Below are 24,698 nucleotides of genomic sequence, written 5' to 3' on the forward strand. Positions count from 1 at the left end.
TCCAATCCAACTTTCTTCCATAAAATTACCAAAATGAAAACTGATCTGTTCCTGAAGCCCACTAAGCTAAAACTAAACTGATATTACAAAACAAAGTCCAAGGTGGGAGGATCACTTGAAACCAGGAGTTTGAGACCAGCCTGGGCAACAAAGTGAGACCCCTTCTCTGCAAATAATAAAATAAAATGAATTAGCCAGGTGCTATGGCATATATTAATACCTGTAGTCTCAGCTGCTTGGGAGGCTGAGGTGGGAGAATCACTTGAGCCCAGGAGTTAGGCTGCAGTGAGCTATGATCATGTCACTGCACTCCAGCCTGGGCAACATAGCGAGACCCCTGTCTCTACAAAAAATAAGTTAGCTGGGTGTGGCGGCACACGCCTATAGTCCCAGCTACTTTAAGCCTGCAGTAAATTAGGATTGCACCACTGCACCTCCATCCTGGGCAACAGAGCAAGACCCTGTCCCTAGAAAAACAAAAACAAAAACAAACAGTGACCAAAGCGCAGCGTGGAGACCCTCTGCACCCCTCCCTACGAACATGGCACTGAGTGGCGCAGTGTGGGTGGGCTGTGGGCTGCAGCTTGAGCGGGGCCTTGGCACCTGCCATGCCTCACCGGCTGAGGCCTTGGTGGCTGGGGATGGGCACGGTTTGTGCGTGGAACCCGCCCTGCTCTCGGTGCATGAATTCTCGGGGAAACGTGGTTGGAGAACAACAGGAAATGGTATGGGAACCGTGGGAATCGGGCATTTTGCACAGGAAGTATTGGGAGATGTTTTTACTGTAGTCTGCCTGAAGCTGGGACAAAATTGAACAAACAAGATGAATCTGGTGCTTTGGAAAGTGTGAAAGCTGTTGGTGAACTCCACATTCTCCTTTATCAGGAGAAGTAACTGAAATTAATGAAGCTCTTGCAGAAAATACAGAACTTATTGACAAATCTTGTTATAAAAATGTTTGGCCGATCAAGATGACACTGAGTAACTCTTCAGAACTAGATGAACTTGGCCGGGCGCAGTGGCTCACACCTGTAATCCCAGCACTTTGAGAGGCCGAGGCAGGTGGATAATCTGAGGTTAGGAGTTTGAGACCAGCCTGGCCAACGTGGCGAAACCCCATCTCCACTAAAATACAAAATTTAGCTGGGCGTGGTGGCAGTTGCCTGTAATCCCAGCTACTCAGGAGGCTGAGGCAAGAGAATCACTTGAACCCAGGAGGCAGAGGTTGCAGTGAGCCAAGATCGTGCCACTGCACTCCAGCCTGGGCAACAAGAGCAAAACTGTCTCAAAAAAAAAAAAAAAAAAAGAACTAGATGAACTTATGAGTGAAGAAGCTTATAAAAAATACGGAAAAATCTATTGAGGAGTGAAAATGACCCCTAAATAAACTAGTATGAAATAATTTAAAATATAAAAATAAAAAACAAAATTAATAAAGTAAAAAACAAGTCTTATGCCTGATATATGAACCACACCAAAAGTTCACCAAATTGCACGATGCCGTAATCAGAGACAATCAAACCACAAACCAAGAGGAGCAGTTGACGTTTTCCCTGCTAAAAACAGCTTTTCCAGCAGGCATGGTGCCTGTAGTCCCAGCTACTTGGAAGGCTGAGGCGGGAGGAGTTAAACTTCAGCCTGGGCAACACGATGAGACCTCACTATTTAAAAACAAAAATTGAAAAAGAAACCTAAAAAAGCAGGTTTTCCGAAGACGTTGTTATAAGGCTCCATATAATAATGAGACTCTCACCCTCTCAATGCCACTCTTTTCATTTGGCAGGATAATGCTATAATTAAAATTTCACAATAAGTAACTGCTATAGGTAACTTGAGAAAACCTGACCTAAAAAAAAAAAAAAAAAAAGAAATCCTTTTAGTCCACCTAGTGGGCAAATTTGGCATTTTCCCTAACACAGTTTTTTGTTCAAATTGTACTGGTGGTCCCTTTTATAAAGCTGGCGTTCACAAAGTAGTGATTAATTCGATCCTGTATGAAATACTTCTCAGTGGCTATCACAGGCCTCGCCCAGTCTCCTCCATGGCCTTTTGTTTAATTTGTTGCCCTTAGGCCGGGGCTGTTAGTTCAAAACCACTTCTACGAACTAAGTTTATTAGATTGTTGCCAATTTTTTCATTATAATTTTTAAATGTTGTTCTTAGTGCCTGTCTAATCTCAACGAAGCCAACTCTCCTAACAGGATAATACTTGCTCAACACCTCCAGATAATGACTAATGCCTGCAAAGCAGATGAAATAAAACGTAATACTCGACTCCAGATGAAACTGCTTTGAGGCCAGGTGCAGTGGTTCACGCCTGCAACCCCAGCACTTTGGGAGGCTGAGGCGGGCAGATCACCTGAGGTCAGGAGTACAAGACCAGCCTGGCCGACATGGTGAAACCCTGTCTCTACAAAAAAAAAAAAAAAAGAGAGAGAGAGAGAGAGGAAAAAATCAGCTGGGGGTGGTGGCGCATGCCTGTAATCCCAGCTATTCAGGAGGCTGAGGCAGAAGAATCACATGAAACCAGGAGGCAGAGGTTGCAGTGAGCCAAGATAGTGCCACTGCACTCCAGCCTGGACTACAAGAGCAAAACTACATCTCAAAAAGGAAAGAAAGAAAGAAAGGAAAAAAAGAAACTGCACTGAGACATTTTTTCCTTCTGGCCTCGTTATTACACAAATGTGGCCCAGGTCGCTGACTTAGACCCCGCCATGTTCCCTCCAATGTGGGACAGAGACAGCTGGCACAAGCCCATTACAGCCCCAGGGACAGATAAGCCTGGCTGCAGAACGGCTGGTTAGCGATGCTTTCAGAGAAATATCTTGATCAAAAGAGAAAAATGTAAAGCTAATCACACAAATTGGGTCATTCTTGTCCCACCCAACCAAGGGTCAAGAGGCCAGCGGGAAGGAGCACTCAGGGCACATAGAATTTCTCCAAGAATGTCATTCTCTGTAAGACCGGCTGCTGAAACTGCTGCCACCTGAAACCAGTTTACCTAATGCCTACTAAACAACCTGCTGACATGACTCGTTTTACCCTCTGCCCTCACTCACCAGTCGGAGCTTGCCAGCTCCCCAAACTCACCAGTGCCAATGAGCTTTCTCAAAGAGCAGTAGTCATATTTCTCCTCTTGATAAAACCTCCAGCCTTTCTTCATTCTTTGGACATCCTAAAGACCACTCAGGCTACAGATATCCACAAATTACACTTCTTTCCCCAAATAAAACATTTTAATTTTAAGGATTCATCTCTGTATTTAACTTCGACACTGATAACAGGGAAATACGCAGCAAAGAGACCTCAACCCCCAGGGGTCCCCTTCTAAGCACCCCTCCCCCAGTCAGCCCAGACTTCCTAGGGGCGGGGAATGACTGGGCAGCTCCACCTGTGACAATGGACTCTGCCCCATCCCTGATCGAAATGACTGACAGCAAGCTCTCCTTCAGGCCTGGCCTCCCTGGAGTTCTCACTTAGCAAATGGCTTTCTAATGAGAGCACAGTAATTTGTCCCTATGTGTGGACTGACGATGAATAAAAGCAGCAGAAATCCATGGTGAACTTTATTTCAGCGAATAGAGGACAAAGATCAATGACAGCTCCTGTAGGATTCGGGAGATTTGTCAGCCACGTAGGCATAGAAGATGGGAAAATGGGATCCACCTTTTTCCCCTTCGGGGCCAACCTGGCAATTTGTGTGCAAAGCACAGGAATTCCACACAAGGAATTTGGCGTAATAGAAGTAATTAGGGCTGGGCGTGCTGCCTCATGCCTGTAATTCCAGCACTTTGGGAGGCCAATGCAGGAGGACTGCTTGAGCCCAGGAGTTGAAGACCAGCCTGGGTACCATAGCAAGATCCTATCTCTACCAAAACAAAACAAAACAAAACAAATTAGCTGGGTGTAGTAGTGTACACCTGTCAAAAAAAAATGTAATTAGTAACAGGAATGCTCCAAACTCAGGGAAAAAAAACAAAACAATATTTTTAAACTGCTAAGAAGACCAAAAATTATTTCAAAACCATGAGGTAAAATGACAGAGGTCCTGGTGAGGAGAGGACTTTATCAAGGGTGTAATGGAAGACGCTGGGCATGATTCACATGTTGTGGAGACCCCTGGAGAAGGGGGGCTAGAGTCAGGCAGGGGTGTGAGTGACCCAGGCACAGAAGTGGGGCAGGAGGGACTTGGGACCCTCCTTCTGAAGCTCCCCAAGAGGCTCCTCCTTTTACCTGCCCTTGATCCTGGAGTCCTCTCTGCCAGAGACAGAGGGCCACATGGTTCTCACCACCAGGCTAGTGGACAAATCCCTTTGTTTCCAGGGTGGGCCTGGAAGGGATTAGGTTACTTTCTGGTCCACACCAGAGGCTCCCCTAGAAGGCAGACAGCCCCAGGGACTGACTCAGGGACCCAGAGGCTGGGATGGGGGAGGCCAGGGAGTGAGGCCAGGGCAGGCAGCTGTGGGGGCTGGGCTGGGGAGAGGAAACAGTACTGGGGCAGAGGGGACGCCTGTAATCCCAGCACTTTGGGAGGCCGAGGTGGGAGGCTCATTTCAGCTGAGGAGTTCAAGACCAGCCTGGGCAACATAGCGAGAACGGTTCCTGGGGGGAAAAAAAAAAAGAAAAAAAGCATGAAATACAATGTGTCTATATTGAAATCTGTACTGTAAGTGAGATGAAATACTGTGGAAAAACTCAAGGAATTTACCTAAATGCTCCGCAATGTAATTCCAAATACCAATGGTAATTCTCAATACCTAATTAGGAAAACATCACAACCTGCATTTGAAGAAAAGAGTAACGTTCAACTTCTAACGAGGCGTGTGATCATTTCGGCACTTGGAACATGAAACAAAGTCAAAACATTTTCAGGCAAGGTGAATTGCTGATCAAGTATCAGATGTCCAGGTCTGCTCCCCTTACCGTTGCGATTTATTCACCACTACATCTCTTCTGAAAGTACCACACGGTGTGGAATCCTCAACTTAAGTACAAAACACGACGAAACTGATTAGGAAAATCCATTTGTCAACTGTGGGAGGCTCTGGATGTGTAGAGTACCTAGACTGTGGTAACCCCTCCACCCTGCGTGCCTCCATCACATCATCCAGCTGTTCCCTTAAATAAATACAATTTCTATCCATCAATTACACCGCAATAGAGCTGGGGGCCATTTTTTAAAAACTTCCTCTGGCATGCAGCAATTGATAAGAGTTTGCAAAGCTGAGAAGGCACCGATTTAAAACTCGCGCCAACGCGGCTGCGCGCCTTGTCCTCCGCCCAGGAACCCTGGAGGCCACGGCCTCGCCCGGCTCCTGCGCTGGCACTGGACGTCCCGCAGGCTGTACCTGGCGCCCCGTGGCCTCGCTCCCGACCGCCGCCCCGCAGAGGCCTCCCCACCGCCGAGGCCCTCGCCACGCCCGGGTGCCCCCAGGGGGCGCCGGCTTCCACCCACAGAGCTCCCCAGGCCTGGGCGGGCGCAGGGAGGGCGCGACCGGGGCGCACCCGCGCGGGAACTTGGCAGAGACTCGCGGGACGTGGCGGGGGCGCCTCAGGAAACGCGCCGCGGGGCTGCGGGGTCGAGGGGAGGGGACTAGTGTGCAGGGGCCACCCTCTCCCCAGCCCCGCCCCCCGAGTCCAGCTCCGCCCCTGATGCGTGCCTGGCGGGACTGGGTCCCAGGGGCTCTCCGCGCTCCTTCTGGGGGCGCCACGTCCGGACCTTGTCCCCTGCTGAGGACTACCTCGCGGGCCGGGCGGGGTGAAGGGCGCTGTTAAGAAGGACGGTCCCGGGGAATGGGGGGCGAGGGGGAGAACGGGGTCGCCGGGTCTGGAGAAGATGACAGACGGGGCAAAGCAGAGGCTGCAGAGGGTCGCCCGGAGAGCGCGGGGGTCCCCCCACCAGCTCCCCGTCCCTGCTTCCCGTCGGACCCCAGGGCAGATGGGAACGAAGAAGGGAGTTGGGTCCCCACTGTGGGCCCTCGCCCTCTCAAGCCGGGCCGTCTCCAGGGCTTCAGGTTGCGGAACGGGCTCCTGTGGCCTCCAGCAGGCTCTTCCACTCGGGGCCTGGGTTTCAACTCAGTCCTCTCCCACCACCTTTTCCATGTGTCTTCAACGCCCTTCTTCAGCCTGGGTGACCCGAACTGCCCAGAGGGCTTGCAGCCTTCAGGGACGCAGTTTCCAGTTTCTGGGCGCCCATATGGACTCTCCCCTGAAGCCCGCCTCCCCTTCCTCTGGGAGCAGGGGGCTTGCAGGTTCTCCCACCGCTCACCTTGCACTTGCTTCCTCCGCCTGTACAGGGAAAGGCCCACCCAGCTCAACCCAAAGGCCCAGGGCCCCTTGGTGAAAAACCCCAAGGGGGACAAACAAAAGACCTCTGCAATCTGGTTTAGAGTAGACAAAGCTTCCCTTAAGCAAGTGATCTGGTTAGGTTTTGTGTCCCCACCCAAATCTCGTCTGGAATTGTAATCCCCATAATCCCCACGTGTCAAGGGGGAGACCAGATGGAGGTCATTGAATCATGCGGGCGGTTTTCCCCATGCTGTTCTCGTGATAGTGAGTTCTCACGAGATCTGATGGCTTTATAAGGGGCTCTTCCCATTGCTCAGCACCTCTCCTTGCTGCCTTGTGGAGAAGGTCCCTTGCTTTCCCTTCGCCTTCCGCCATGATTGTAAGTTTCCTGAGGCCTCCCCAGCCATGCTGAACTGTGAGTCAATTAAACCTCTTTCCCTTATAAATTACCCAGTCTCAGGCAGTTCTTTATAGCACATGAAAACGGACTAATACAGCAGTTCACCACAAACCCAAGGCAGGCTTCAGTCTTTTTCTGTCCTGTACCTAGTTCATTTAAGAACACACTTAGAGTTAGAAACTGGATACTTTGGCCCTCGTTGAGGATACGGACATATATATACACACATATGTACACTCACACATCTATGGTGTAAAGTGGCAGCCATGACAGTCCCTTCACCTGACTTGTCTAGAAATGCTCAGCTCCTGAGGCAGTGACCCTAGAGGGACAGAGAGCGTGTCTGGGAGAAATGTGGAAGGGTCAGCTGCGTCCAGTGGGCTTCGTGAGGCACCGCACCTGCCTTTTCCAGGTCGAATATTCCAAGTGGAACTCAAGCAAGATGGATCTAATGGGGAACTTGTGGGGAGTCTCCGGGTCTGATGATGGAGTCGTGTCCACAGGGTAGGCCACGAGGAAGGGAACTTCAGGAGCACCTGCCGCCCCGAGAAGACAGACTGAAACCCATATCTGTTCCTGTTCCTTCTGACCTTGGGTGCTAGGGTATTCTACAAAAGTTAGTTTTGTTTTGTTTTTGAGATGGGGCCTCAATCCATCACCCAGACTAAAGTTCAGTGACAGGATCATAGCTCACTGCAGCCTTGAACTGCTGGGTTCAGGTGATCCTCCTGCCTCAGCCTCCCAAGAAAGTGAGATTACATGTGCCAATGCACCCTGTCAGTTTTTGTTTATTTTTGTTCAACGCCTTTAATGTAATCAGCCTGGTAATTTTTAAAACCCTTTTTTTTTTTTTTTTTTTTTTTTGCAGAGAGGGGGTCTTGCTATGTTGCTCAGGCTGGTCTTCAACTCCTGGGCTCAAGTGATCCTCCTCCCTGGGCATGCATAAGCCACCATGCTGAGCCCAAGCCAGTATTTTTATTTAGTAACTCATTGTTTTTAAATAATATTTATGTTATATCTTCTATCTGCTAATCTTACAGCCTGAAAATGAGGTTGTTCTGGCTTGCTCTTGGCCTCGAGGGAAGGCGGACCTCTCCAGAGCAGCTGGCTTCCATTGCTGTGTGGCCCTATAAGCATCTTTCAGCCTGGGCACTTAATATTGATTTCTTAGCTTGTTGGTTCCAGGGCCTCAAAAAAAAAATGATGTTCAATTTAAATCCAAACACACAGGAGGATGGGGAACCTGTCACAAATCTTAGGGGAGACACTTTTATTGTTTGTCTTAGTGAGAGCCCTGGGTAGAAAAATTTCTTTCTCACCTCTGCTTGCTGATGGTCGCAAAATGAATTCACCTTTTCACTGAGTATATATATATATATATATATATATATATATATATATATATGGCCCTTCTAGGATGCACACCTGTGTGGAAGTCCTAGTCTCCTTTACAGCCAGAGCTCAGGGCTCCTGAGACGAGGAATTCCTCTGGGGCAGCAGCTGCATCAGTGTCAGTGGCCACGTACGTTTCCAGCAGCTTTGTTGTTTGGAAGATTTCCTTTTTTTCCCCAGTTGCATCTATGCAAGAATGGATTTTGTAATATTTAATTCAGAATGTCTAGCCTCAAAAGATTTTTCAAGTTACCTGACCTACTTTGTTGTTGGGAAGGAAATAACCACTTGTCTTGTGGTGGTTCCATCCCGTTTGTCTACACTGTTGTGCCGTTTGTCTACACTGTTTTGTCTACACTGTTTTGTCTACACTGTTGTGCCCATTGGCAGAAACTCCTCAGCATGGTTGTGGCATTTCCAGTGTTCCCAGAGCGGGCCTCTGTCTGGTCCTCCCAGAAGTCTCTGCAGTCACTCCCCGCTGACGCCAGTAGCAGCTGCTTATTTCCCAGAAATGCCATTCCCTCCCCATGCCCAGAGGCACTAAGACCCCAGTTTCCTCCCAATTGGGAAGAGACCTGGAGGGCAGAGGGATTCTCTCTGGCGTAGGGCCAAAGGCTCAGAGAGGAGTCCAAGGCTTCCCGGCGCAACCAGGCCTGTGGAGTAAGATGAGGTCAGGAGATAGGGACAGAGGAGCCCCTGGGATATGGGTGGCACTTGCCGCCTGCAGGAAGCTCACGTTCTGACCTGCAGTTCCCTGTGATGAATTTCAAGAGGGAACTTATTGGGGGAACTCGCCACCAGTATTTCAATGTAGGTTCTTTCTATTTTCCATAAGTGTCAGCCAGCTGAGAAACATAGAGGGACAGTACAAAGAGAAGAATTTTACAGCTGGGCCGCTGGGGGTGACATCACATATCAGTAGGACTGTGATGCCCGCCTGAGTCTCAGACCAGCAAGTTTTTATTAAGGGTTTCAAAAGGGGAGGGGGTGTAAGAACAGGGAGTAGGTACAAAGATCACATGCTTCTGAGGGAACAGGATAAAGGGCAAAAGCAGAACTACTGATAAGGGTCTATGTTCAGCAGTGCACGTACTGTCTTGATAAACATCTTAAACAACAGAAAACAGGGTGCAAGAGCAGAGAACTGGTCTGACCACAAATTTACCAGGGCGGAGTTTCCTAACCCTAGTAAGCCTGAGGATACTGCAGGAGACCAGGGTGTATCTCAGTCCTTATCTCAACCGCATAAGACAGACATTCCCAGAGTGGCCGTTTATAGATCTCCCCCCAGGAACTCATTCCTTTCCCAGGGTATTAATATTAATATTCCTTGCTAGGAAAAGAATTTAGTGATATCTTCCCTACTTGCAAGTCCATTTATAGGCTCTCTGCAAGAAGAAAAATATGGCTCTTTTTGCCCGACCCTGCAGGCAGTCAGAGCTTATGTTTGTCTTTCCTTGTTCCCTAAAAATCGCTGTTATTATGTTCTTTTTCAAGGTGCACTAATTTCGTATTGTTCAAACACACATATTTTATAATCAACTTGTACAGTTAACACAATTATCACAGTGGTACTGAGGTGACATACATCCTCAGCTTACGAAGATAACAGGATTAAGAGATTAAAGTAAAGACAGGCATAAGAAATTATAAAAGTATTATTTGGGAACTGATAAATGTCCATGAAATCTTCACAATTTATGTTCCTCTGCCGCGGCTCCAGCCGGTCCCTCCGTTCACGGTCCCTGCCTTCCCAAAACAGGAACTCCCACTGGGGCTGCCTAACTCTGGTCAGTGAGACCAAATCTGCGATGTAGGAATAAGAAGATCCATGGTGCAGCCACCAAAGTTACCTGCTCCAGCCCAGACGTGATCTGTGACAAAGCTGGCGCTTTCGTGTGCATGTTCTTGAGTCCCATTTGTCATGTTATCTCTGGACTGGTTGGGTCTTGGGCAGGAGGAAGGAGGCTGTCACTTACTGGGTCTTTCCTCTCCTTACATTAACACTACATTGTTCCATGTTATGCTGTAAGCTTTTCAGCTGTAAGAGCCTCAATAAGCAATTAGCAAATTCATTTCATTAGAATATTAGAAAAATAGGCCAGGCAGCCTGGGTATGGTGGCTCACGACTGTAATCCCAGCACTTTGGGAGGCCAAGGCAGACGGATCACTTGAGGTCAGGAGTTCGAGACCAGCATGGCCAACATGGTGAAACCCCATCTCTACCAAAAATACAAAAATTATCTGGACGTGGTGGCAGGTGCCTGTAATCCTGGCTACTTGGGAGGCTGAGACATGAGAATCACTTGAGCTCAGGAGGTGGAGGTTGCAGTGAGCCAAGATCATGCCACTGCATTCCAGCCTGGGTGACAGAGGGATACTCTGTCTTAAAAAAAATTATATATATATATATATATATGTGTATATATATATATGTATATATATATATGTGTATATATATATATGTATATATATATATGTATATATATATATAAAATATACCAGCCTAAATTAGGGTTTAATTCAGGAAGACGAGCATTGGTTCAGTCACTCAACAGATCAGATATATCAACTTGGCTATGATGCAACAAACACATTCCTAAAATTCACTGGGCTATGCACAATTGCACAATAAAAACCACAGGACTTACAAGGAAAAAACGAGGTTGGGGAAGGACACTCAAAACACCCCATCAGTGACACAATTTTTTTAAGTGATAGGAACCTAATAAAGAGGGTAGAAGGGTTTTACATGCTAAATTGTTGAGGAATACATCAGTACTACAATGAGCATGGCACTTTATTTGAAGGCCTGAAGTTTGCTTGTGGAGTAGATGGAGGAAGGGGTGTAGCCTGTGAGATGCCCAAAGCGGGGAACAGGGTCCCCTGGGTCCCTGGAGAAAACATGGTTTGGCTCTGTGTCGCCACCCAAATCTCATCTCGAATTGTAATCCGAATGTGTCAGGGAAGGGACCGGGCGAGAGGTGATTGGATCATGGTGGTGGATTTCCCCCTTGCTGCTCTTCTGATAGCGAGTGAGTTCTCACGAGATCTGATGGTTTAAGAGTATGGCACTGGCCAGGTGCGGTTGCTCACGCCTGTAATCCCAGCACTTTGGGAGGCCGACGTGGGCAGATCATGAGGTCAGGAGTTTGAGACCAGTCTGGCCAATATGGTGAAACCCCGTCTCTACTAAAAATACAAAAATTAGCCAGGTGTGGTGGTGTGCGCCTATAGTCCCAGCTACTCGGGAGGCTGAGGCAGGAGAATTGCTTGAACCAGGACCCCAGAGGCAGAGATTGCAGTAAGCCAAGATCGTGCCACTGCACTCCAGCCTGGGCTACAGAAAGAGACTCTGTTCCGCCCCACTGTCTCTCTCCTGCCACCATGTAAGACATGCCTTGCTTCCCCTTCACCTTCCTGCATGATTGTAAGTTTCCCGAGTCCTTCCCAGCCATTTGGAACTGTGAGTCAATTAGACCTCTTTTCTTTATAAAGTACACAGTCTTATGTAGTTCTTTATAGCAGTGTGAAACTGGACTAATGCTCAATGGGTATGGCTCACAACCCAGCGGGAAAGTGAGGCCACTGGCGGATTCTGAGTTGTGTGCACATGCACTGTATGCATTCCTGTGCACCTCAGTTCCACTGGGGGTGTTTCCAGTGTTCACCTGGTGTTTCCTACAGACAATCACACATAAGCAATTGCAAAATTCATGTTGTGCTCAAATTGTTCCCTAATTGTCCAAATGCATTGGAACGAATTTACATTTTCTTTTTTTCTTTCTTTTTTTTTTTTTTTGAGATGGAATCTCATTCTGTCACCCAGGCTGGAGTACAGTGGCATGATCTCAGTTCACTGCAACCTCCACCTCTGGGGTTCAAGTGATTCTTCTGCCTCAGCCTCCCAAATAGCTGGGACTACAGGCGCACACCACCACACCGGCTAATTTTTATATTTGTAATAGAGATGAGGTTTCACCGTGTTGGTCAGGCTGGTCTCAAATTCATGACCTCGTGATCCACCCGCCTCGGCCTCACAAAGTGCTGGGATTACAGGTATGAGCCACTGCACCCAGCCAAGTTTACATTTCAAAGCAAGCACTGTAATAGAATTGCAGTCATGTAATACCCACCATGTGGTAGGCGCTGTGCTAGACGCTGCAGACGCAGCAGCAAGCCATGTGCAGTCCCACCCTCGTAGGAGTTACCTGGCAATGGGGGAAGCAATCAACAAATCAATAATCTCATTTCAGGTGATGAGAAGTGCTGTAAAGGAAAAAGGAACAAGGCAGGACAGCAAGGGATGGCTTTGTGGTAGCATTTTTTTTTTTTTTTGTAGGTCTATGTATTTGCTTCCTGGGGAGGCGTTTACAAAGTGCCACAGCCTTGGTGGCTTCAACAGAAATGATTATCTCCCAGTTCTGAAGGCCAGATGTCTGAGATCCAGGTATCAGTAGGGGTGGTTCCTTCTGGGAGTTGGGAGGAAAGATCCGGTCCGGGCCCCTCCCAGCTGCGTGTGATTCGCCGGCAGTGTCTGGCTCCTGGCTGGTGGACACATCTCTGCCATCCCTGCCTCCGTCTTCATGTGCTGTTCTCCCTGCGTGCATGTCGGTGTCCAAATTCCCCGTTTTACAAGGACGCCAGTTATAGTGGATGAGGGGCCCAACCACTCCAGTATGACCTCATGTTAACTAATGACATCTGCAACGACCCTGTTTCCAAATAAGGTCACATTCCGAGGTACTGAGGGCTGGGAACTCAACGTATGAATTTTGAGGGGATATGGTTCTACCTACAACAGTTGGTAAGGGAAGCCCCCTTTAAGTAAGTGACATTTGAACAAGAGGCCCCCATTCCTGACACCTAAACCACTTCCAAAACTAAACTACTTTCACACCAGCCTATGGCCCACATCATAGATTCTGCTTGTGGAGGGGATCTGAATTTAGAGAGTACAGAAGTGGCCCTAAAAGGCAGAACCTCAGGGCAGGAGAGCACACACCCTGCAGCCCCACTGTCAGGACCCTGTTGCTGGGGGGAGTGAGCAGGTGCTGAGCCTTGGCCTGCAGGACAGCTGCCACGGCTCCCAGGGCAGATGATGATATGCACGTTGGGAAGTGAGGCCTGGGTCCATGTGGTAGAGGGGTACTTTTTATTTTATTTTATTATTTATTTATGACAGAGTCTCACTCTTGTCGCCCAGGCTGGAGAGCAGTGGCACGATCTTGGCTCACTGCAACCTCTGCCTCCCAGATTCAAGCGATTCTCCTGTCTCAGCCTCCCAAGTAGCTGGGAGTACAGGCACCCACCACCATGCCCAGCTAATTTTTGTATTTTTAGCAGAGATGGGGTTTCACCATTTTGGCCAGGCTGGTCTCAAACTCCTGACCTCAAGTGATCTGCTTGCCTCGGCCTCCCAAAGTGCTGGGGTTACAGGCATGAGCCGCCACACCCAGCCGGGGCGGGGGTGAGGGGAGTACTTTAAAAGCATTGAAGCAATAGTCAGAAGAACTGTGGGGTTGGCTCACTTAATGGTTTTAAAGGCCTCAAAATAATAATAATAACAGGCTCAAGTGAGCCAACTATCAATGTAAGACACTCTATGAGAGTCTGAAGCCTTCGGGGCAGCATGAAGAGCTCTTAGCTCTGCGGGTACAGGGTGGTTTATGATGAAAACCAGGCCCAGGAGTATTCACGACTCTGAATAATGTTCATTTCATCTCTCTCTTCAGCCATGTTTAATGTACTGTCTAATCTATTAAAGACAAACTATTTCTCACATTTCTGACACTAAATGAGGGGAGGGATGTCCCACACCAACCGATCATCCACCTCTCCGCACGCCAACTGGGTGACCTGCAATTCAATTTGGACATGAACTCCTGGGAGGTAACACAGACCCTACAGATTAACGGCTCAGTCCCACCAGACCACCCCCAGTTCAGAAGCCAAGTGCACGTCTCAGCCTCTCATTTGTTTGTTTGTTTGTTTTTTAAAACTGAGTCTTGCTCTGTCACCCAGGCTGGAGTGCAGTGGCACGATCTTGGCTCACTGCAACCTTGGCCTCCCGGGTTCAAGCGATTCCCCCGCCTCAGCCTCCCGCATAGCTGGGATTACAGACACCTACCACCATTGGTCCTCCCATACTCTGACCAACTGGCTATAAATCAAGGATTCCCAAGGCCCCTCCCCAGGTTCAGTAATTTGCTGTAGGGCTCACAAAACTCAGGGGTACACTTACATTGACCAGTTCATTAGAAGGCTGCAACTGGACAGTCAGATGAAGAAGTACATAGGGTGAGGTCTGCAGGTCCCTATGGCAGGGGCTTCTGTCCCCATGGAGTCAGGTGCACCGCCCTCCTGACACGTGGATGTGCTCTCCAAACCCCTCCGTTTAGGGTTTTCATGGAGTTTCCATTATGTACATGGGCATGATTAACTTACTGACCGTCAGTGCTTAACTCAACCGCAGCCCTCTCCTCTCCCTGGAGGTCAGGTAGGACTGAAGCTTCCAGCCCTCTAATCACATGGGGGCCTCCTCTGCAGCCCCCAGCCTGCAGCTACCTAGGGGCTTCAGCCACCAGTCCTCTTGTTAACAGAAATTCAGCTATGGCTGAAAGGGGCGTATTATAAATGTTAATGTAAAAACTAAACTCTGTAAAATGTTTTGCAGGGATTTATTCTGAGCCAATATGAGTGACCACAGCCGGGAGCAAACACAAACCCAGGAAGCTTTGAGTAACTGTCCCAAGGTAGTCGGATTACAGTTTGGTTTAATACATTTCAGGGAGGCAGCAGTTACCGGCGAAGACATAAATCAACACATGGAAGGTATAGGTTGGTGCAGCCTGGAAAGGCAGGATATTTTCAAGCGGTGTCAGGGTGGGGATGTTATAAGGCACAGGAGCATTCGGAGATTCTTTAATTTGCAGTTGGTTGAAGGAACAAAACTTTGTCTAAAAACAGAGTTAGCAGAAAGGAATGTTTAAGGTAAGATGAGGATGCTGTGTCAGAGTCAGCCACCGTATACCAGGTCAAAAATGACCTAGTTAGCAAGATTGATGGCCTGCAGGAGTGACCTCATCCTTGTTTTGCAAGACCTTCGGTCCTGTTTGTAATTTGGTCTGTTATTGCACAAACAGTCTGCTCTTCGCATCTTATGATCTCTGTTTTAACATTAGCACTAGTCGGTTCTATCTAAACTGCAAAAGGGAGAGGTTTGAAGGAGGTCCGTCCCCTCCTGGCAGGAAACTCAGTTTTTAGTTTCTCTGGGGTCTCCTTGGCCAAGAAGGGGTCTGTTCAGTCAGTTGAGGGGCTTGGGATTTTACATTTAGTTTACGTGAATATCAAAAGATGCTCTTCTCATCCCTATCATTCAGGAAATTCCAAGGGTTTTAGATGCTCTTGGGTCAGGAGCCAGAATGAAGACCAAATATGTTATTTCTTTTCTGGGAAGTATTTATACACTCCTCTCTCGGTATCTGTAAACCATTGGTTGCAGAACCTCCCATAGTTACCAAAATCCACAGATGCTCACGTCTGGTAAAAGAAAAACTTTAGGCCGGGCGTGGTGGCTCATGCCTGTAATCCCAGCATTTTGGGAGGCTGAGGCTGGCGGATCACAAGGTCAGGAGTTCAACCTGGCCAAGAGACCAGCCTGGCCAATATGGTGAAACCCTGTCTCTACTAAAAATACAAAAATTAACCGGGCGTGGTTGCGGGCGCCTGTAATCCCAGCTACTTGGGAGGCTGAGGCAAGAGAATTGCTTGAACCCGGAAGGCGGAGGTTGCAGTGAGCCAAAGATTGTGCCATTGCACTCCAGCCTGGTTGACAGAGTGAGACTCTGACTCAAAAAAGAAAAGAAAAGAAAAGAAAAACTTTAGGTAAATTAAATTTAAAAAGAAAAACTTTAGGCAAATTAAATTTATCAGTATAGGCTGGGCACAGTGGCTCATGCCTGTAATCCCAGTAATTTGGGAGGCTGAGGCGGGTGGATCACTTGAGGCCAGGAGTTTGAGACCAGCCTGGGCAACATAGTGAAACCCACAGTGAAACTCTACTAAAAATACAAAAAAAAAAAAAAAAAAAAAATTAGCTGGGCACAGTGGTGCATGCCTATAATCCCAGCTACTTGGGAGCCTGAGGCACGAGACTCACTTGAGCCTGGGAGGCTGTTATCTTTGTTTTAAACTATAAACTAAGTTTCTCCCAAAGTTAGTTCAGCTTACACCCAGGAATGAATAAGGATAGCTTGGAGGTTGGAGGCAAGATGGAGTCCTTTAAGTTGGACCTCTTTCATTGGCTCAGTCATAATTTTGCAAAGGCGGTTTCAATATTTGCATATAACCTATATACATCCTCCTGTATGCTTTATTTTATTTTTCGACACAGAGTCTCACTCTGTTACCCAGGCTGGAGTGCAGTGGTGCAATCTCGGCTCACTGCAGCCTCCGCCTCCTGGGTTCAAGCGACTCTCCTACTTCAGCCTCCCGAGTAGTTAGGATTACAGGCATGCACCACCATGCCTGGCTAATTTTTGTATTTTTAGTAGAGACAGGGTTTCACCATGTTGGCCAGGCTGGTCTCGAACTCCTGACCTCAAGTGATCCACCCACCTCAGCCTCCCAAAGTGCTGGGATTACAGGCGTGAGCCACCACACCCAGCCCCTCCTGTACACTTTAAATAACCTCTAGATTACTTATGGTACCTAATACATTGTAAATGCTATGGAAATACTTGTTAGATTGTTTAGGGAATAATGACAAGGAAAAAAATCTCTGTACATGTTCAGCACAATTTTTTTCTACGTACTTTATCTTTTCTTTTCTTTTTTTTTTTGGAGACAGGGTGTCTCTCTGTGGCCCAGGCTGAAGTGCAGTGGTGTGATCACAGCTTACTGTAGCCTGGAACACTTGGACTCAAGCAATCCTCCCGTGTCAGCCTCCTGAGTAGCTGGGACTACAGACATGCGCCACCACACCCAGCTAATTTTTAAATTATTTGTATAGATGGAGTTGCTATGTTGGCCAGGCTAGAGTTTTTTCAAATATTTTCCATCCTTGATTGGTTGAATCCACAAATGTGGAACCCATGGATATAGAGGGTCAACTAGTTATTTTTATATATTATAGTTATATATTAAAAAGAGAAAAAACTTGACTGAAGAGAAACCCCTGACTTCGGTGGCTCAGGAAGTTTACTGCTCCCCCACCCCACCTAATTCATCTGTAAAACCTTCCAGCTCAATCTTCAGGAAATCCCCCCTCCCCACTATCCCCCTGATGAAGTGGCATCACTGTCTGGAGTAAATACCCAGTGTTCATTGTCTCACGCCAAGAAGATTAAGGACATGGACATACATGAGGAGTGAGCTTAGGAGCAGAGGTTTAATCGGCAAAAGAAAGAGAAAGGAGAGCAGCTCTCTCTCTCTCTTGCAAGAGAGAGGGGGCTCCAAAAGGGAAAAGCTGGCCTGCAGGGACAGCAGCAGATTTTATAGTCCAGCTTGAGGAGCAGTGTGTGATTCACGAAGGGCCCACAGATTGGTTCAACCAGGTGTGACGTTTACATAGCATGTGGGGAAGGCTGGTCTCCCCACCCTAATCTTATTATGCAAATGGGCTTTCCACTTGGCCAACACCATCTTGCCTGCTTCTTACTGTACACGTGGCTGGCAAAGAGAAGGGAAGATACAGCCAACATTTTGATCATGCCTAGTTCCAGGTAGCCTTTTCCTATTGGCACAACTGCTGGCATTCACCCATGCAAGCTTCCAGCTTGCTTGTCTATGTCTGCAGCTCGATTTTACAGGCTGCCCCTTGTTACAAAAGAAAATGATTTGGGGGCTTCTTTTCATTAAAAGGAAAACCTTACTGAGAACTTCCTTATCCTTACTATTTGCCTAAATAATTTCTTTTTAACCATATATCACTACCATGGCTTTCTGCGGGGTGTCCCCTATTGTGCTGGGAGGGCACATGGGTGGTGGAGAAGGTAGAAGCTATCAATTCTTGGAGAGGAAGGTGGGATTCAGGCCACCTGGGGGCTGTGGGGAGGGGAATGAGGCCTAAAAGATGCCAAAGTTTGCAGGAGGAGAGCAGGCTACCACCCACGTGGGGCTGTTTGTACTCTACAGGCCTACGGAGGAGGGAAGCTTGGAAACGTGGCCAGTGCAGGGGAAAGTCAGATGATGTGGATGTTCCTGGGAACATCCCTCGTCTGGTGACTGCTGGGAATGCTGATGTCTTGGAAAAATGTGCTCTGAGTGGTCTTTGCAGTGGGCAGGCTCAGTGTACCTGGGCCTCCCAAAACGTCAGCTCTGAGACCCCTCCTGAGCAAGGACCCCGGGTGGATTAAGCCTCAAGTATAGATTTCTTATGGTATCACAGCATGACACCTATCAATAGGTGTTTTATTTATTTATTTTTATTTTGTATGTATTTTTGTTTTAGAGACAGAGTCTTACTCTGTGGCCCAGGCTGGAGTGCAGTGGTGCCATCTCAGCTCACTTCAACCTCCATCTACCGGGCTCAGGTGACTCTCCTACCTCAGCCTCCCAAGTGAGTAGTTGGGACTACAGTCACAGGCTACTATGCTCAGCTAATTTTTCGTTTTCTTCTTTTTTTGAGATGGAGTCTCACTCTTGTTGCCCAGGCGGGAGTGCAGTGGTGCAATCTCTGCTCACTGCATCCTTGACCTCCAGGGAACAAGGAATCCTCCCACTGAAGCAGCTGGGGTATAAACCCAGGGTTCGTCGTCTCATGCCAGGAAAATTTAGGACATGGACATACCCAAGGAGTTTAGGAACGAGGTTTAACAGGCAGAAAAGAGAAAGAAAAACAGCTCTATTGAGAGAGAGGGGTCTTCCAAGCAGAAAGACCAGCTGATGGCAGATGCGCCAGATTTTATAGTCCAGTTTGAGGAGGTGGTGTCTGATTTACATATGGCTCACAGATTGGTCTGATCAGGTGGGACATTTACACAGCCTTTGGGAAAGGCTGGTCGCCCCACCCTAATCTTATTATGCAAATGAACTTTCCCCTTTGCCGATGCCATCTTGTCTGTTCCTTACTGTACACATGGCTGGCAGGCAAGGGAAGATGGAGCTGCCATCTTGAACATATCTATCCCCTAGTTCCTGCCGGCATTCACCCGTGCAAGCTCCCAGCTTGCCTGTCCATGTCTGGAGCTCAACTTTATGGGCTGCTCTTTTTTAGAAAATGATTTGGGGCTGCTTTTCATTAAAAAGAAAAGCCTAATGGGGGACTCCCATACCCTATCTGCCTAAGTGATTTGTTCTTAACTCCTATATCACCACCTCAGCCTCCCAAGTAGCTGGGACTACAGGTATGTGCCACTGCATCCAGCTAATTTTTCTATCATTTAAAAAATTGGGCCAGGCACGGTGGCTCATGCCTGTAATCCCAGCACTTTGGGAGGCTGAAGCGAGTATATCACTTGAGCTCAGGAGTTCGAGACCAGCCTGGCCAACATGGTGAAACCCTGTCTCTACTAAAAATACAAAACTTAGCTAGTGTGGTGGCACATGCCTATAATCCCAATTATTCAAGAGGCTGAGGCAGGAGAATCGCTTGAACTCAGGAGGTAGAGGTTACAGTGAGCCAAGATCGTGCCACTGCACTCCAGCCTGAGTGACACAGTGAGACTCTGTCTCTAAATAAATAAATATTGATTTCTAGTTTTGTTACCTTGCAGTCTGAGAAATAAATCTTATTTCTCTTTTTAGAAATCAAGTTGTCTGTTATGTCCAATATACTGAGAAATAAAAATGATATCCTAAGCCCCAAGCAACTGAACAGACCTCCCCATCCTGGTCAAGGGGACCCCAGAGAAACCTTGAGTGCCAGGCCATGACAGGATGGGAGGTCAGACACGCCTGGCTCTGCCCTCTCCCTCTCTAACTGCCTTGAGGGTTTCTTCCCTGAGGGCTGAACAAAAACCACTGTGGTTCCAACCGGCCCTGACACTGGCCCTCCCTTTCACAGTTTTGACAAAACAACCGACCAGCATTCCTTCCTGATAAGAGACCACCAACCTCGGAGTGCTTGTGGCCAGTCTACAAAGGATGCACAGTCAGGGTTATTGTGTCCTCTGCTTCATCTTTTGTCATCAGGTAGCTGAAAACTCCACTCTCAGATCAGGCCAACACTACCATTTTTTGTACATGCAACAGACTTATGAAGGAACATGAAGCTCAACTTGGCATGCGCATGTTTCTCCTTTCGTGAATATTCACAGCTCCTCCTGTAGCTTATTCAATATGTATATTCAGTTACCCAGCTCAGCATACATTTCTGTTCCCTTTGCCCCTCCCTCAAAATGTTTGTTTCTGGCTTCCACCTGGAGGCTGTGCTTCCCAGCCTGTTGGATTGCCACCCTGCAGGATGCAATGCTTTATGAGAAATAAGGCTGTCCTTTCTTCATCATCCTTCAGCTGACAGTATAATTGAGATTTCATATTGAGGATGTTCTATGCATTATTTATAGAAAAGTACATTCTGCAACAGCCACAAGCACCACTCTTTGGGGAGGCAGGTAGTTCAAGCTCAGCTAGTATTGGGGCCCTGCCCCTTGAGAGTTGTGTTGGATTGAGGAAAGTTCAGTGATACCCCATGCACAGGGAGAGGGAAAGTGTGACAGCCCCACTCTCAGCTCAGGCAGGGAGGTCCCCTGAAGTCCTGAGGCATCTAATTCAGCACCAGGCAGAGGGTGGCAGAGTTCACTCTGAAAGACAACCCCAGAGCTTGTGGCCCAGCCCCCACTGTCCCACAACCTGCCCCTTCACCCCTGAAATCAAGGACTAGCAAGAAGGCTGGGTGAAGTGCCCCAGCATGGTGGCTCACGCCTGTAATCACAGCACTTTGGAAGGCTGAGGTGGGAGTATCACTTGAGGCTAGAAGTAGGAGACCAGCATGAGCAACATAGCAAGACCCCATGTCTACAAAATTTAAAGAATGTAGCTGTAGTCCCAGCTACAGGCTGCAGTTGTTGTGGGAATCAGGAGACTGGAGAGACAGGTAGGTGGGACACGAGAATTTTATTGAGTGCACTCAGACCCAGTGGATTAACATCCAAAAACTGGGCCCAGAACAAAGACAGCACTTGACTCATATACACACCTTTGAAAGGGAGTGGGCTAGTTTGAAACAAGCTTACAGTGGCACGAAAGCAAGGATACAGAGACAGAACATAGGCAGTTAATCAAATTGTGACAGGTGCATAACCCACGGTTACAGGTAATTCTTGCTATGCAGTCCAGATGGCTGTTATCTAGGCTTGCTTAAAAGAGCCTTGCACAGGCTTATCTCATAACCTTCGCTATGGGGCCCAGAAGGCCGCAGCCCAGGTCTGCTCAGGCATGTTGTATAACCTTCACTGTGCTGCTTAGATAAAACTGAATACTTGAACTTTCTAGTTACAGAAAACAAGAATCTATAAACTCGTAAAACTTGCAGAGCAAGGTACAATCACATGGAGGGGGTTGGGGTTCGAGGGGGAACTTTTTCTTATCCTTATGTTGAGGGAGTGCTGGGAGAGTCTCCAGAGCACACTCCTTTGAGCCTCTGCTTCTTTGATGATGTTATCAAGACTTCGTCTGGGTCTGGGCTTTGTCTGTTACTGCCTTTGGGATGAGTCAGCCTCATACAGAAAGCTTATTTTTCTCTTTTTTAAATTTTATTCTTCTTTCTTTCCTTAATTTCCTGCCTCACAGTGAGCTATGATCACACCACTGCACTCCAGCCTGGGTGACACAGCAAGTTCCTGTCCAAAAAAAAAAAAAAAAAATCTGTGAAGTGAGAAAGATGAAGGCCCATGGGAGGAAGGGGGTGGGGAGGCCAGAACCTGAGGACCTTCTTTTTAAGTAGGGTGGCCCCAAGCTGGCTTTGCCCAGCTTCCCAGGTTCATGCCCGCTGTCATGTGAATGGGCACTCTCTCACTTCCAAAGGTGACCAGGTTTGGATGGTGAGTTTTGTCGTCACTTTGCTCTTAGGCCATGGTGTGAAGTCATGACTTTATCAAGTAGAGAGGGCTTAAGTGGAGGAAGGATGGGTGATTTACATTTTATAAAGTGCCCTGGGGGCTGGAGGGAGCTAGAGTGAAGGCCTGGGTATGAGCAACTCCAGGGGGACAGGGAGGGGAGTACCCGTCACTTAGGACCTCAGTCTGAAGTTCCCTGACAGGTGTCCCCTTCACCTGCCCTTGAGCCTGGGGGCCTCCCTGCCTGGAGAGGCCCCAGCAACCCAGCCAAGCCTGACCTTGAGCAAGGCCTGGAGGCTGGATCTGAAATGGAGAAATTCCAGCATTTCTCAGGTTGGCGAAGAAGAGATCAGGTTACCTTCTGGTCCAAAGACAGAAGGGGCTCCCTTTGGAAGGGGGAGCAGAGCCACAGCCTGATCTAGGGACCCAGCTGGTGGTCAGGCCCAGTATGGGTGACAGGCCAAGCAGGCCTGGCAGTTCCCTGGGCCACCCTTGAGCCAGGCCTGGGACCAGGAGCTGGCGGGGCTGACCCAGCACCAGGACACCCAGGAGCAAAGGCAGGGCCCAGACAAGAGAAGTGCAGGAGGTAAGGGACTTGGAGCGTGCCAGGCCGAGACTCCCGGGATCCCTGTCTCGGTGGCGGTGTGGCGGGCCAGGTCTCACTAACGCAGGCCTCCATTACAACTGTCCCAGCACTGACTGAGTAGCTAGATTAAACATTAAAAGCTGATAGAGCCAGTGCCCTTATACAAAGGCTGGAAAGTAACAAAGAGCCCACCGAGAGTTTTGCCTAGGCCTTTCCTGGGCCTTAAAGCATGACAAAATAACAAATTAATTCTTATCAGGACCCTTTTAGGGTTAAACAAGTTTTTTTGTGGGTCTGAAGAAGCTCCCCACGCCTCCAGAAACAAGTTTATTGAGGGTCTGAAGGCACTCCCCAAACCTCCTGATTTAGCAGGAGACAAGATAAAGGTAATCCCCCCAGCATCTGGACCCATTTAGATTCAGTAAATGTATTGAGGCTCCAGAGGAAGGTCTTCAGGACTCACACCTCACAGATGACCGTAAGTTCATCACTAATGTCTTCAGATGCATGCACACTTACACGTAGACACACCGCTTAGAAGGTACGTTAAGTTCTGGAAAACTGTAATTTTGAGTTGGTCCGGTGATAATTTCCAGGCCTTTCTCCCTGTAACCAGCTGCAGAAAATAAAAACGCTCTTCCTCCTCAGTTCATCTGCATCTCGTCATTGGGCCCCGAGAAATAGCCGCCCCACCCTCAGTTTGGTCCGAGAACAGCGGGACAGTGGAGTTGGAGCCGCCCCAGGCGGGATTAAGCCGGGTGGAAGCAAGTCCAGGAGACGCCCGCCCCTCCCCCGCGCCACAGGACTCGCCAGCCCCGCCACGCCCTGACCCCTCGTCTCTCCTCCCCTCCCCTCCTCCTCTTTTCTCCTCTCCTGCCCTCCCCCATCCCCTCCCTCCTCTCCCCTCCCTGCCCCTGTCCGGACAGTACCCGTACGCCGTTCCCTGCGCTCCCAGGCCCCTTCCCCTTCCTCCTTCCCCTCCCCTCCCCTCCCCTCCCCTCCCCTTCCTCCCTCCCTCCCCTCCCCTCCCCTCCCCTCCCCTTCCTCCTTCCCCTCCCCTTCCTCCCTCCCTCCCCTCCCCTCCCTCCCCTCCCCTCCCCTTCCTCCCTCCCTCCCCTCCCCTCCCCTTCCTCCCTCCCTCCCCTCCCCTCCACTCCCCTCCCCGCCGCGTCCAGGACACTGCGGGCTGGTCCCGCGCCCCGCCAGGGCTGCCGGGGTGTGCTGCTGGGGAGCGTGACGTGGGCAGGACCACGCTGGACACGCAGTTCGCGTGCGGCCGCTCCCCGAGCAGTGCGCGGCGTGGGCGGAGGAGCGGCTCCGCGAGGAGATCAAGGCAAACGCGGCGCCCGCGCTGCTGGAAATCGTGGACGCGGCGGACGCCGAGCACCTGGTCACGCTCCAGGACCTGGACATCCGCCACGGCGACGGCTTCGCGGTGCTCCCGGGCGTGTGCAGCGAGGCCTCGTTCCCGGCCGTGAGGCCGCTGCGCGAGCACCTGCGCGGGCTGTGGGAACCCGGGCCGTCCTGCTGGTGCTGGTGGGCACCCAGGCCGACCGGGACGTCGAGCGCCAGGTGCTGATGGCGCGGGCCCGCGAGGGGCCCTGCCCGTTCCCGGGGGTCACGGCCAAGATCCAGCGGAGGGTGGACCAGGTGTTCACGCTGGCGGTGCGCGAGACGGAGGCCCTGATCCCGCCCGAGGCGCCTCCCCGCCAATGCCCAGCACACGAGGCTGTCGGAAAGGTTCATTGGCTAATTTGCCACAGTTGGTTTTCAATACGTCCATCCCTTTTCCTGATTTCCAGAGCTCAGTGTTTCTACCCAGTGCCTATTTATTTATTTATTTATTTATTGAGACAGAGTCTCACTCTGTCGCCCAGGCTGGAGTGCAGTGGCGCAGTGTTGGCTCACTGCAACCTCTGCCTCCCGGGTTCAAGCGATTCTCCTGCCTCAGTCTCCCGAGTAGCTGGGATTACAGGCGCCTGCTACCACACGCAGCTGATTTTTGTATTTTAAGTAGAGCTGGGGTTTCAT

General features: G+C 49.2%; 1 protein-coding gene across 1 annotated transcript; it reads right to left on the reverse strand.

Annotated features, from left to right (window-relative positions):
• Nucleotides 1–21,123: 21,123 nt before the first annotated feature.
• Nucleotides 21,124–24,413, reverse strand: LOC134728930 (uncharacterized). The gene is made up of 3 exons (XM_063596150.1): nucleotides 24,055–24,413; nucleotides 23,187–23,273; nucleotides 21,124–21,865 (listed from the first exon to the last, which is right to left on the reverse strand). Exons 1-3 carry the CDS (start codon nucleotides 24,411–24,413, stop codon nucleotides 21,826–21,828), a joined length of 486 nt encoding a protein of 161 aa, XP_063452220.1. The 3' UTR covers nucleotides 21,124–21,825.
• Between the last annotated feature and the right edge of the window lie 285 nt (nucleotides 24,414–24,698).

Source organism: Pan paniscus, chromosome 15, assembly GCF_029289425.2.
Source record: "Pan paniscus chromosome 15, NHGRI_mPanPan1-v2.0_pri, whole genome shotgun sequence".
Lineage (NCBI taxonomy): Eukaryota > Metazoa > Chordata > Mammalia > Primates > Hominidae > Pan > Pan paniscus.

What these genes read in the sequence shown, in the direction of transcription:
- LOC134728930 (XM_063596150.1), bottom strand. Translation starts at nt 24,413, where the DNA reads ATGAACCTTTCCGACAGCCTCGTGTGCTGGGCATTGGCGGGGAGGCGC. An exon ending in AGGTCCTGGAGCGTGACCAG is followed by an intron (nt 23,274 to 24,054) that starts GTGCTCGGCGTC and finishes AGCTGGTTACAG; the next exon opens with GGAGAAAGGCCTGGAAATTA. An exon ending in TCTAAGCGGTGTGTCTACGT is followed by an intron (nt 21,866 to 23,186) that starts GTAAGTGTGCAT and finishes TTTTTTGGACAG; the next exon opens with GAACTTGCTGTGTCACCCAG.